Genomic DNA, 13410 nt, shown 5'->3' with positions numbered 1-13410 from the left:
GTTATTTTCAAGATATTGTATGACAACATTATTGTATTGATTCTTAATATTGATCGTGCTTGTGTATAGGAATGGGAAAGGATGTCTTGAGCGATTTGGACAGGCCTCTCTAAAAGGCCAAGTATTTTCAGTAACTTTCAGTTATTTCAGGGACTTTTTATAACACTCAGAATGTTTTGATGGTTATCACTGTGAATTGAAAAAAAACATGTCTGGACCATCTTCTCTACAACCCTGGTTAAATGAATGGGATTCTAGAACATATATTACATAATATTGGATCCCAGGTCTGAATTTGTTTACACGGTCGGTTGATGTCTTCCCATGCGAGTGAGAGTGTGTGACATGAAGGAGGGGAAAAAAGCGAAACGGAGGCTGCTGAAGGACTCTGTTGTCGGGCAGAATACACAATGCGCATGGCAGTAATACGAGACAATTTCTCTCTTGTCCATGAAGTACAAGAGTGTACCAATTATGCAGTTATGTTGCAGACCCACGCAAGGCACTCCCACGTCGGGAATGCTTTTGAGGTGAACAACAGAACTTTATAAGATGTGGATATCGGAAAAAACATTAACTTGATGAGAGAACTCCTATCTCACCAGCGACCTTTTCGTTTTCCTTCTCGTTTTTAACGAGACAAAAGTCTTAAGTGTTAATATACAGCTCTAGTTAAATAATATTGAGTAAAATAACGATACGAGCAACGTGGATTTAATTTGTGAGAACAGAGGCATTCCATTCCACGAAGATGGGAATCCATGACGGGATTCGGGCATCCCTACCTCGCTCCTTATAGCATCTTTCACAAGGACTGAAGGAAAGAAAGGGAGAGATAAGGAGAACGCACATATACAATGATCGGAGAAATTATTAAAGCCAATCCCGAGGCTAACTACCCCCGACCTGAAGCGGCGATCTGCCCGGACTCTCCAATCTGCGCCGCACCGGATAACGGGCAACTGTTCACCAGGAGCGCATCGTCCAGGAGAGACACCCAGACGTCCAGCGGCAGTGTCAACCCAGAAGAGAGCAGCACCCAGCCCCTAGTTTCATCTGCTGCTGCCGCTGCCTACATGATGACATCGGGTGATTTCATGCAGACCGCTCCTCTTTTTGTCCACAAATCCAAGAGGAATCTCTTCTACAAAATGATGTGTTTTGCATTGCTGGTAGTGCAGGGCGGCATCCTGGATGTGTACCTGATCGCCTTCACGGATCTCTACTGGTGCTCCTGGATTGCCACCGATGTTGTGGTGGTCTCAGGCTGGGGCATCTTCTTCGTGAAAAATGCCCGGAGCAAGCGAGAGCGCGCCTGTGGGTTCCACCAGAAGAGCTCCATCTTCGGCTGCAACCTCGGGGAGTTCACCTTTGCGTATCTGGCATGGCTAATCTATGTGATAGCGTGCACACCTAAAGTGATTCTCATCCTCGAGACATCCATCCTAGAAATCATAGCGATTAGAGTGCCGTTTGGGGTCACTGGCTTCAAGATAATCATGCTGCTCTCCGTGCCTCTGCTTTACTGTCTCATCAACTCCATCATCGAAGACCTCAATGGGGCGACGCGCTACCATTCCCAAAGTTGTTTTGTGAGTAGCTGCGTGGACATTCTGGACTGCTACGTCCTTGTTGAGATGCTCCTGAAAAACGAGATTCTCAACGTCTACCTGCGTTATACGATCATATCGGTGTACTTCGTAGCCCTCATCGTTCCAGTTATCTGGCTTTACGAATTGACTGCGTCGGAGATGAACTGTCGCTGGATTTGGGCGAGGTTTTTCCCCGGCGTACTGGTCAACGCACCTCTCCTGGTGGTCAGGTGTTTTCAGGTCTTTGTTTACAACGGGCCCGTTACGGTGTTCATGTTCAAGAACGTGTTCTTCTTGGGCTGCAAGTGCATAGAGTTAATTGAGCAGTGCTTTGCCATGAGGGGTGTCCGGAGGTACGCCAGCGGAAGCAATCAGGCCCAATTCTCACACTGTGTCTCCGAGAACGACATGTGCCCTCATGGGTATGTCAACACACTGGCTGTCAATACTCAGTCGTAGGTGATCCGTGCCAGCAAAGTCGGTCATAACATTTGACTTCACACTGGATACCCGAGGCATCGGTGCAGGTGTTTAATTTTTTCAGCCTTATGAAAATGTCCAACGCTCAATTCCCAACAGGTGCTAAAACCAAACCTTAATCCACCATATGCATTCCTACACCTGCCTATATGACCGGACCTTTTCTGATGCCTTTACAAGAAAAATATCCTCGTTGACCAGTGGTTGTAATAGTGATTTGTGAATTGCAGTGATTTGCACTCGTAATTTGTGGGGCACTTTAAGGGTGAGAATAAATTTAATTGATCTAACCTTACACAGGTGCAATATGGAATATGTGATGTTCAGTAAGAAATGTATCATTTTTTGATGTAAATTGGTGTTTTATACTTACAACGTAATGTCTCATTAATATCGTGGGTTTTCCAAATAATGCCAACCAGTTTTCTAAAACCAATTCCGTGAGAACATAATCTCGTTTGGTACAGTTAATAGACTTCTTCGTGTAGAAAATCTTGTCTTTTTCCTGAAATGTCTCATGCCAGGAATACAATAATGTCGTCTACTTTTAACTGACCCTCTAGGCTATATAAATAGTCGCATAATTACCCAGGGTAATCATGTGCAAAATGCATGTCATTCCTGGCATGCAATTTGCTTACAATATCTGAAAACTTCACTCCAAATACCGTTTGGGTTAATATTTTGTATGATAGTGACTGAACTCTTTTGTTTTCTCATTGCTTTGTCAAACTACCTCTTTGTTTAAACAATTCCTTATCAAATTGACGTGCCTGTGCAGCCGTAGCTTAACCTACTTGAAAGGCTTTTACTTTCCTGTTTCTGAATCAGAGGGCATTATCCCTTTGAGCACTGAAAGATGTCCCATGGCGGTCGTTATTATAACATTTCGATCGACCAGACAATCTGCCGCACTCATTATACCAATTGGAAACTATTTAAACTGAAAAAAATACACCTTGCAATTATTACGCTTGACGTGCTTCATTCGTGGCATATACGACCTGTCCATTAATATTTTGGTGACATTAAATAGGCAACAAAATAGTCAAACAAAAAAAAGAGAGACAATAACTGTGGATAAGTAACCTATAAAATGGATTAAACCAAATATTATTTTCTCCAAACTAATCAGAATCGGTCCCCATAGTTGCATTTGTGTGAGTTACGGCGGCAGGAGTCCAGACAACCACTACCGAAAAATGTAAACTGAACGAGACTGCATTTGCTGTTCATCAAACAGTAATACCTAAGGAAGAGTAAATTAATATTGAGAAATACAACAGAGAGTGCCACAGAATGTAGGCATGATTTATTATTTTCTGAAAGCTACTGAATATGCAGGCCAGCAGTGCATTAAGTAAATGAAGCATTATTTTGTGCCTCCTTTCAAAACTCACACACAAATTGAAAACTGTAATTTAAGACATGCTGTACAGAAGATTTACCCCCCCCCACCTCCCCCCTTATCTTTTATTTTATAATGATGAATGAATTACATCATACCAAAGTGTGTAAAGGTATATTAAAACAAACATACATTTTATTTATAAATGATCTACTCAATGTGAAACCATTAGAGGAAGCAGAGCACTAGTTTGCAATGCATTGGATTTAGGATTATGAAAGTGTCCCCTGTCCTACCAAAGAATGTAGTCAAGTAGATCGATGCATATTTGTTGAAAATATTAAAGGGACACACACACAAACATTTCCTTGGAATCAGTTTCTCTGACCACACAATTGTTTGTAAATTGTTGCCAGAATATATGTCCAGTTTCCACTTCTTTACCGAAAGTATATCATGTGGAAAACATTGTATCTGTAAACTGATATGAATCTTTTTTGAAGTACTTATTACATGTACGATAAGATATGGAATTACTGGCATCTTAAATAAACTAATAAAACATACTTATGCAGCAATGACATTTTTGCTTATACAAACAGTAACTGATCAGTAGGACTGCACAATTTGGGGAAAATATCTAATTGCGAGTTTTCTGACAGATTTTGTGATTTGCAATATAATTTTGAAATGTCAATGAATTGATTCAGTTCAATATTTCAAATGTCTCTTTAATTTGTGCCACCCCTGATTGGTGAGCACGCCAGATGCCCAAGAAACACAGCGCCTCCAACCAACTGTGAAGCTCACCAATCAGAACTTCTGTGCTCCTCACGTACTACTGTACGTACACACATCCACCAATCAGAAGTGGCATAGTCAAGGAGGATGAAATGAATTATAAAAATCTGAAATGTGACAAAATATATTGTGCACGATTATTTGTAGCTTTTGGGATTAGGTAATTGCGTTGGTTCATATTATGATTACGATTACGATTGTGATACAGGGTTCCCACACCTTGGTTAAGATCAAATTCAAGGACCTTTTAAGAACTTTCCAGGCCCAATATCCTTAAATTCAAGGACCTAATGTGTCGATAAATTTCAAGCGTGGGCATGGTTAAACCATGTTACCTCAACAGACCAAGGATACCTTGTCGCAGTTTTCTTTTATTTTTGGTCATTATGACAGATTGTAGGCATATTCTATTTTTCATGTTTGTATTTTGCATAAAACTGAGCTGAAATAAACTTGTCCTAAACAAGTTAAACTCGTTACCATGAACCTGTCGGTTTATTCATTAGAATGTTAAATTAAATATTTGGGCAACAAACACTACATGCGGGAAACACGCAGAAATCATGCTGACCGTGTACATGTTAATAAGCGGAATTGTACGTAATTGTATGGATTGTTTTTCCTCAAAAAGAAATTCAAGGACTTTCAAGGACCTCCATTTATTTATGTCTCTTTTCAAAAACTTTCAAGAGCCTTGAATTATTTTTTTCAGATTCACATACTTTCAAGGATTTCAAAGACCCGTGGGAACGCTGGTGATAATTGTGCAGCCCTACTTATAAGTGAAGCGAAGCAAAACAACTGTATTAACAAGTCAATGAGGCAATTAGCTTCCGAAGACACAGTCACCTGATGGGCTGTACTGTGGCTCATCGGTGCCTGGTGCTGTCTCGGAGCCAAAGCCAGAGGTCCTGGGACTTGCCATGAACAGAGACTGCTGCAGGGCAGCCAAAGCCATCAGGGAGGACGCACGCGGGGCGTCAATGATGGGCGTTTCCCTCGAGCCGTAGCCTTGGTCGGAGCCGCGCGACTGTCTTTTCCCAGAGTCCTCCTCGGTCCCCGCCACCACGAGTGATTCATCTCTCGCCACCACATTCTCCGCCACCTCCACCTCTTCAGCTTCCTCTTCCGCGTACACCACATTGTCCTCTTCTGCCATCTCCATGGGCTGGGAGGGGCTCGCCCTGAGCAGGGGCTGTGGTGCGGGCTGAGCCCTCAGCACGGAAGGGACGGGTACATCCAGTGGTGTGAGAACTTGCTGGAGAGCCAGCAGCTGCTGTAGGGCCTGGAGCGAAGGCTTGTTATAGGACACGCTCACGGACGGCAGCACCTCCTCATTCCTGAGCGGCTCTACCTGAACGCAGGCCTCTTGCAGGACAGGTTTTTCTCTCAGGTGTGGCTCGTTCTGCGAGATGAGGTGACTAGCATCCTCCACCGCACGTGGCTGTGCCTCTGGATGTGAAAGGTGCACCTGGGGCTGGTTCCCGGGGAGGTTTCTCAGGTCCAGCTCCTGCACAGAGGCGCCCACGGCGCTGTGGTTGATCTCTGGGGTGAGCTGGTGAACGCACTGCGCCGGGTGGTCCACGGGACGCGCATTGACTTCCTGGAGGAGGATGGGAGGGCCTGTGTTAAGGAGCGGCTCGCACTTGAGAATTGGAGGAATAAGGCTTGTGTCGATGAGCGGCTCCCGTTCGTCAATCGCCTCCTGTTCGTTGCTCACGCACTCCTTCTGGAACCAGTCGGGGTTGTCCAGCTGGTAGGTGCGGAAAGCCTCGATGGCCTGCCTCAGCTCCTGACCTGAGGGACAGTTGAAATAGTCGTCGCTGGCGATGCCCTCAATGGTGTTGACCCGGTCCGGCTGGTACTTCTCCATGTCCTGGATGCGGAAGAAGAACTCCTCGAATTGCTTCATTAGGCGGTACTTGACGCCGAGGCCGAAGACAGACGGCACGTCGCGCTCGCTGCTGACCTCGTCGAAGTACGCCACTAGGTACTTGCCCAGCGAGGCGGCGCGCTGCAGGTCGGGCAGCATCAGGTTGAGGGCGGCCGTGGTCATGTCGTCGGTGGGCGAGCGCAAGTCCTCCATGAGGGTCACGGCCGGCTGGCCGCACATGGCGTCCCACTTGGCGCGCACGCCGCGCGAGCACAGGATCAGCACCTTGTCGATGCGCCGGCGCTGCTGCTCCAGCCACGGCAGCCGGCCCACGGTGCCCAGCCACGCTGAGTCCAGCTGGTCCATCACCACGTCCGTGGCGCACTTGGCCCGCAGGAAAGCGCAGAGCTTCAGCACGATGTTGGTGTAGAGGCGGTGGTCCTGGGAGTAGATGATCAGCACTGTGCGGGGGGCAGGCTTAAGGGGCTCTGTGATGGTTGGCAGGGGGAGCACTTTGCCTGCAAAAGCAATACAATAATAGAACCATGATTAAAAGTGAGGCTGAAGACACTTGTTCAAAACACAGCTCTCTTGTCCAGTGGAATAATAGCACTGAAATCATGACCTCAACAGTACAAAGTAAGATAAATATCCCACTGAGTACAAGGCGGGAAATACTTCTTTTGAAGGAGGCAAAAAGCCTCAGGAATAGTATAATACAAATGTTATACTCCATGTTACTACAGGTAGTGTCATCACCATGCACTTCTAGGGCAAAAGGGACATTTCACTAGCCAGACCCACATCAAGATGTTGGGTCTGGGAACTCACCATTGGCAGTGCTCAATCTGTGGGGCGGGATAAACAGTTGTCTTTCAAATTCCCTCTGCACACAATTAGAAAGCGCTACAACCCATGAGTACCATTCGTTTTCCCACCAGCGGAGCTAGTTGGTAGATCAAACTTTTGCCAACTTAAAAAAAGCTTAACTCGAGTCGCGGCCAAAGCCGATTCAAAGACCGCTGTTCACCAGCATCCATCTTCTTTGTTTTCAAGTAACACGAAAATCACACAGAACCGTCGCAACTCTACCGTCATTATGCTAAGCCCGCCCACCAACTCTATACATGATGTGATTGGCCTGACTAGAGTTTTTCCAGCTTACAAGCCAATGGAGAGTTGCTAGACAACCCTGGCTGCTAATTACATTTACTGCCGCTAGGGTTCATCTAGATTTCTAGGCAGAGGCGGACAGAGTACACAGCTTTATTACTTGAGTAAAAGTACAGATACCTTTTGCTCAATTGTACTCAAGTACAAGTAAAAGTACAACAGTCAGATGCCTACTTAAGTAAAAGTACTGAAGTACTTGTTTTTAAAAGTACTTGAGTATCAAGAGTACAAGAGTAGCCTACATTTTTTAAATATTGCATTACTACTGCAATAGTAGTATGAAAATGTTATGAAAAATGTTAATGTTAGTACCTTGGAGAATGTAAAAGGAATTGAAAGTAAAATCAAGTCATTTTCATCTTTTTACCATGTTGCCAGGGATGGGCAGTATTTCTAATACATGTATTTAAAATTTGTATTTCAAATACAAAATACTATTTTGTAATTGAAACACTTGAAGCGAAAATGTTTATGAAAAAAGTTAATGTTAGTACCTTGGAGAATGTAAAAGGAATTGAAAGTAAAATCAAGTCATTTTCATCTTTTTACCATGTTGCCAGGGATGGGCAGTATTTCTAATACATGTATTTAAAATATGTATTTCAAATACAAAATACTATTTTGTAATTGAAACACTTAAAGCGAAAACTATCATTAACTTGTAGTCTGACGAGGTGGGGCCACAGGTTGGCACATTCCCATTTCCATTTTTTTTAGAAGAAGTAACTGGTACTCACAGTTATGGATATAAATGTAGTGGAGTAAAGAGTACAATATTTGCCTCTCAAATGTACTAAAGTGAAGTAAAGTAAAGTCATTAGTAAAGTCATGAGTACTCCCCAAAAATGATACTCGAGTAAAGTACAGATCCCTCAAAATTGTACTCAAGTACTGTACTCAAGTAAATGTACTCCTGTACGTCCGGCTGTTTCTAGGCTAACATTTCACTTTTGAGAGGCCAAAATGCCACAGAACAGAGGGCAGTGTAAAGTAAAGCTTAGCATATAGTCGATCCAGTACAGGAGAGTAGAGGACAGTAATAGAATAATAAAACCCCAAATCAGAAAAAGTTGAGACGTTGTGTAAAATGCGAATAAAAAACCAGCATGTAATAATCTGCAACAATCTAAATATCCCGTACGCTCAGATTTGGTTGCAAAAAGGTCCTTTGTGCAGCTAAATATGTACTGTAAAAAATAAAAGTTACCGGTAATGTTTTCCCAACAAAGTTTTATCAATTTTCGAAACTATAAAAATGCTGTTGTCTTTACGAACAATTGTTCGTAACTCCTATAGCAGAAGCTGGTACCCATTTTACAGCTGGGTGGACTGAGACAATGCAGATGACGTGCCTTGTCCAAGGGCACGATGTGCAACATCAAGTCATCATCTGGGACTCAAACCAGCGATCTTACAATTGCCCGCCTAACCCCACAGACCACTGAGCGACACACTCTGCACCGTTACTTTTAGCTCAATTTAGTACAAAATTTTAACTGTAAAAAATAATAGCTTTCCTTATTTAATTTTTTCTAGAATGTAGAATTCAGTTTTTGTCTTTTGTTGAGATTACTTACCTAAAATGAGTGTTCCTTAATGTTGAGGTGGAAAAGTAAACAATCAAGTAAACTATACTTGAATTGCTGAAGTTTGTGCTACACTGTAAAGTTAGTTTGTAACCTTACTTAACCTGTTATTTAACCTTACTTTAGAAAAGCATGCAAACCGATTGTGAATAGAAATTGCAAGTTGGGCAAACAAATGCTTACTTAGTGTAGTGCACATACGAGACTTATATGTTATATGTATCACATTTTGTCTGTTTTTGCATTTTACACCATGTCCCAACTTTTTCTGATTTGGGGTTGTCATAGGTGACTGGATCTAGTGTTCTATTATGCAGTGTTTGGCCCTTTAGTAAATGATTAACCCACCTTTTTGGCTCTTTCTGCAGCGTAGAAACACCCAGGCAGAACAGCATGCAATAGAACAAATGAACAGAAGGCCAGCAATGATGCCTATGAATGTCGCTGGGTTTGAGTCCACCTTTGGTGGAACAGTTGGTGGTTCTGAACCGAGTGAAAGAAATGGATTTGATTAACAACAACCTATGAGAAACATATGATCCTTATTAGTCAAAATACTTAGTTTACCTGTACATATGCTGATGTTCTTTATTATTCTGACACAGTCATTGCCACATCGTGGAAAAAATGGTTGGATCTAGGCATCAAACATAATAATGGCTTTTAGATTGATTAAAAATGGACACATAACTTTTTATTCTCTTCTGTTTGGTTGTTTTTCCAGGCTAATTCCATAGTCTATATATCTTGGAATAGACACAGACATTATACAGTAATTAATTATTCACTACTCATATCCTGTACGGGGATGTCACTATCTATGATAATGACAAGACAAGAAGTGACCCACAAACACACATGAAACAGCAGACAGGAAAGAGGTCACCGAGGTGAAAATGGCCTCCAGATCTCACAGATTCACACCTCATACAAAAAATCCAATATCTTTCTGCCAATGTCTGATGTGTATAAGTGGCTTAAAATCAAGTCAAAGGGGTAAATCAATAAGCCATATAGTATTTATGAAGCGGGTTAATACGAGAGCAAGAATAAACAATGGAAAAAAAGAGGAAACAAGAGAACGTTGGAAGAGGAAACAAGAGGAAACAAAAGAACATTGGCTGTGATGGAATTAGCTAGATTTTTTTTTTACCAGCAGATTTTTCAGCAAAAAGAGAGTTGAACACTATAAATGGTGCTATACTTAATACAAACCTGAAAATCAAAGTTACAGCAAATCAAATTAAATCTGCCAAGATCATACACAGCATTCAGTGATGTTGCGTTATTTTTCTGAAAAGCAAACACAGTCGTTCCAGACCACATTACTATCCATCCTCACACAACTGAAACTGTGGAGTTTGCATTCAAGAATACTGTAAAAATGTGCTAAAAAATTAAATGTTATTACTGATGCAATCAAGCAACAACTGTGACCATTTGTCTTACATTATAGATATTTAAATTGCAAATACACAACTTGCATCAGGATGTTTCCTAAAATCCTAAATAGAATGTCCCTTGACAGAGTAAAGTAAATATTTTTCAAATTAAGAAACAGCTTTTTTTGTAGTTGAGTTGTAGATAAAATGCCTTTGTCTCCTACTGTTGTTGAGAAGCGCAAAAAGTGTGCTTGTTTTTCTTAGTGTGGGTGAACTCCCAATCTGGTCTGATAAGATCTACTGTATTGAAGTAACTGCACACTATGAGCAGTACTCTGCAGACAGACATGTCTGTTAGAAACAGGATGTGCTCTCTTTTTTTTTTTTACATTGTTGACTTTGAAGTCACATCATGCATTCAAATATGCATACTGTGCACTGAAAAGCATGTTGCAGTGCATGTATAATGTATGTGTTATACTCCACAGATCAAGCATGTATTATATTGATATGTCAATGTGCGTAGCGAACATAAGGCTGTGTAGCTATATGGAAGGGGTGTCTGTGTATCTTTGAATGTGTGTATTCAGTGTATTTTACATTGTAAATTTTAATAGCTTGTTGTAAGAACAATCACTTTTCAGTTTATCTTTGGCTTTCATCACACTGTGCCAATAAATGTGTGTCATCTCATTAGCATTGTATACTAAAAACAGACATACAGTGGCATGAGTCAGAAATTGAGAAATGGGAGAGGGGAAATGTGGGGTACCTTCAGGTCTTGAGTCACCCGGTCCTTCTGACACTTGAGGGACACACTATAGTTGTCGGCGACTTTTGCAGTGTTGAAGCTCACAGTGAGTGCGCCTGGGGTGCTGGACCCTTCTGACACGCGCCAGGAAATGTTTGGTTGCCACAGAGATCCTAAATTATTCCAATAATGTATGTAAAACTATGTTATTGTATACAATAGTAGTCAAATGTCAAATGTAGGCTTTATACAAAAGTGTTATGTAAGAAAAACATAACACTGGTTTCACACAAAGTCAGATCATTTCTGAATGTGTGTGTCAGAAGTTATGAATACTTAGGCATAGACCTCAGACACTTACCACTATCCACACATGTTTTGGTTTTCCGTATTGTTTTATCTGTGCAACCTGAAGAAAAAAAATCGAATTTTTACATCTTCATCTTCAAATACAGCACCCTTCCTAAAGCAAAATGTGCGAGGTGGGGTGGTGGTGGGGGGGGTGAGGTATGGACTTATTTCAGTAGTAGATCTCAAATTCACTCAGATGTTGGCTACCTGCAACATGGAACCTCTTTTGTATATAGTAATGGGTGTGACCAAGGTTTGGCCGAGGCAGGTTGTGGACAGTCACAAGGTACTCTTGTTCAGGCTGGAGTATTACTTGATCTGTTGAAAATGACCACTAAATAGAAAGAGCAAATAGAAAAGAAAAAAGAAAAGAATAGAATACAAAATAAACAAATATCAGGATTAATTATTGTTACAGTTCTGCTAGGGCCAGCACACATATGTATTAAAATGAATGTTGTCCTTACCAGTTCATAATTGCGATTCCTCATCTCAGTAAATTTATTCAGAAAAATATATTTCAAACAGAAATGGTCATTTTCACCCACGTGCAAGACATCAAGCTTAGTTCCTTTGAGGTAACGAATGCTTCCTATTAAAAGAAGTTATGAAAAAAAATACTTTTACATAAATGGACGCTAGCTTGAATTCACATAATTTGTAAATGTTGCATTGTATTCCGTATATTCCAAAGAGCTTCCAATGTAATGTGAAATAGCTATTATATCCGCAGAATGTGATCCTACTCAACCACAGAGGTATCCTACAAAGCAAACGCTGTGACAGACATTAACCTACCGTCATCATTTGCTTTCCAGTGAGCCACAAGCACAGGGTGGAGGTCGCCATTCTCATCCTTCCTCACATTCACTGAGACCTCCAAATCCCTTGGGGAACCAGGAGTAAACCGCCTCTCCTTTAGCCATCCGTCATCTAAACAATTATCTTATGGGTTTGACAAAGATTATAAAACATTAGGCTATAGATGGAGTGAATGACCACATGGTAAAGAAATACAGAAAGATCTTACTGGGATTTCGAATCCAGTTTTGAAACACAAATATCCAAGACTAGCCTGAAGCAATATCATCCATAGGCTACTTACTTTGAAGGACTGTGCACCGCAGCTCCTAGAGCATAGAGAGTTAAGTAAACAGGTTCAGTGGGCATCACGCTTAAAACTTGCTGATAATACAAACTGTGTGCTACAGGATACTGTAGGCAGACTAAATAAGTTTAGGACTGCATCAAGTCTGAATTTGGCAAGCATATTTTCAAAATGTTTTCTTTTGTTTAAAATCACCTGCCATTTGTTAAAACAATAGCCTGACGCAAAAGTAGGCGTAATTTGCGCAATTGAAAATTCTGCCTCTGTGAAAGTAGCCTGTTTACATTATAGTAGGTCTAGGTCTAGTAATGGCACATTAAATGAAGTTACCCGTGGTCACACTTACCGGCTGAGTACAATTTAGAGAGGACTGGTTTAGAATTCTCAGTCCAGATATTCCAGAAATCAAAGTCAACAGTACGCTACCCAAGGAAACGGAGACGGAGACCATAGTTAAAAAACACCGCAGTCAAGGATAGCCTACTGTAACCGACTGTAACAGCCTAACTAACTCGGCAACAAAGATCAGTTATCTGGCCATGGCTCAGCATTTAGGCTGACCCTAAAATTACACATATCTTCTCAGAATCCACTGAACAGAGTAGCCTAGTCTAGCCTACGAACAACTGAATAAGTTCGAGAATTCGACCTATAAAAACTTCCTGGTGATATGCAAATGTCAACGCTTAGACTAGGCTACACCACCTGGTTTACTGGTAATGTCGTAGACCTCGCCTTCAGTATCCTACGTGGGTGTACTAAAATGAAACTAAAATGAACAGGGTAAGGTTACATTGTGACATTGATTTATTTGCCTGAATATACCTGTTTTTATTTCAGAATTGCTCGTGTAGCCTAATAGGCTTCACGAGTTACAATGTTGCACTAATGTGTCTTTTGGCCAATATTTATGCCTACCTGGTGGCTAGATATAGCCTATCAACTGGGAAGAACGCCTCCTTTCC

General features: G+C 41.6%; 2 protein-coding genes across 2 annotated transcripts; one reads left to right on the top strand and one right to left on the bottom strand.

The window, feature by feature from the left end:
• Positions 1-857: 857 nt before the first annotated feature.
• tmem121b (transmembrane protein 121B) lies at positions 858-2434 on the top strand. Its single transcript, XM_076297522.1, has one exon. It carries the CDS (start codon positions 858-860, stop codon positions 2049-2051), a length of 1194 nt encoding a protein of 397 aa, XP_076153637.1. The 3' UTR covers positions 2052-2434.
• A 919-nt stretch (positions 2435-3353) lies between these two features.
• il17ra1a (interleukin 17 receptor A1a) lies at positions 3354-13154 on the bottom strand. Its single transcript, XM_076296560.1, has 11 exons — positions 12792-13154; positions 12443-12467; positions 12136-12282; positions 11805-11929; positions 11545-11671; positions 11348-11395; positions 11008-11159; positions 10069-10146; positions 9421-9490; positions 9202-9336; positions 3354-6612 (listed from the first exon to the last, which is right to left on the bottom strand). Exons 1-11 carry the CDS (start codon positions 12894-12896, stop codon positions 5048-5050), a joined length of 2577 nt encoding a protein of 858 aa, XP_076152675.1. The 5' UTR covers positions 12897-13154; the 3' UTR covers positions 3354-5047.
• Between the last annotated feature and the right edge of the window lie 256 nt (positions 13155-13410).

The sequence above is a fragment of the Alosa pseudoharengus genome, unplaced genomic scaffold (assembly GCF_046254945.1).
Source record: "Alosa pseudoharengus isolate Yale_2024_CS ecotype anadromous, Long Island Sound unplaced genomic scaffold, YU_APseudo_1.1 YU_APseudo_1.1_scf_20, whole genome shotgun sequence".
NCBI classification, from domain to species: Eukaryota; Metazoa; Chordata; class Actinopteri; order Clupeiformes; family Clupeidae; genus Alosa; species Alosa pseudoharengus.
This window is presented reverse-complemented; position numbering and strand designations above follow the sequence as displayed.

Bases quoted from the DNA above. Each gene is read 5' to 3' on its own strand.
- tmem121b (XM_076297522.1), top strand. From the start codon at position 858: ATGATCGGAGAAATTATTAAAGCCAATCCCGAGGCTAACTACCCCCGA.
- il17ra1a (XM_076296560.1), bottom strand. From the start codon at position 12,896: ATGGTCTCCGTCTCCGTTTCCTTGGGTAGCGTACTGTTGACTTTGATT. The intron at 11,930-12,135 runs GTAGGTTAATGT...TTCTTTTAATAG, and splicing joins CTGGAAAGCAAATGATGACG to GAAGCATTCGTTACCTCAAA. The intron at 10,147-11,007 runs GTACCCCACATT...TTTGCTTTTCAG, and splicing joins GGGTGACTCAAGACCTGAAG to AAAAATAACGCAACATCACT.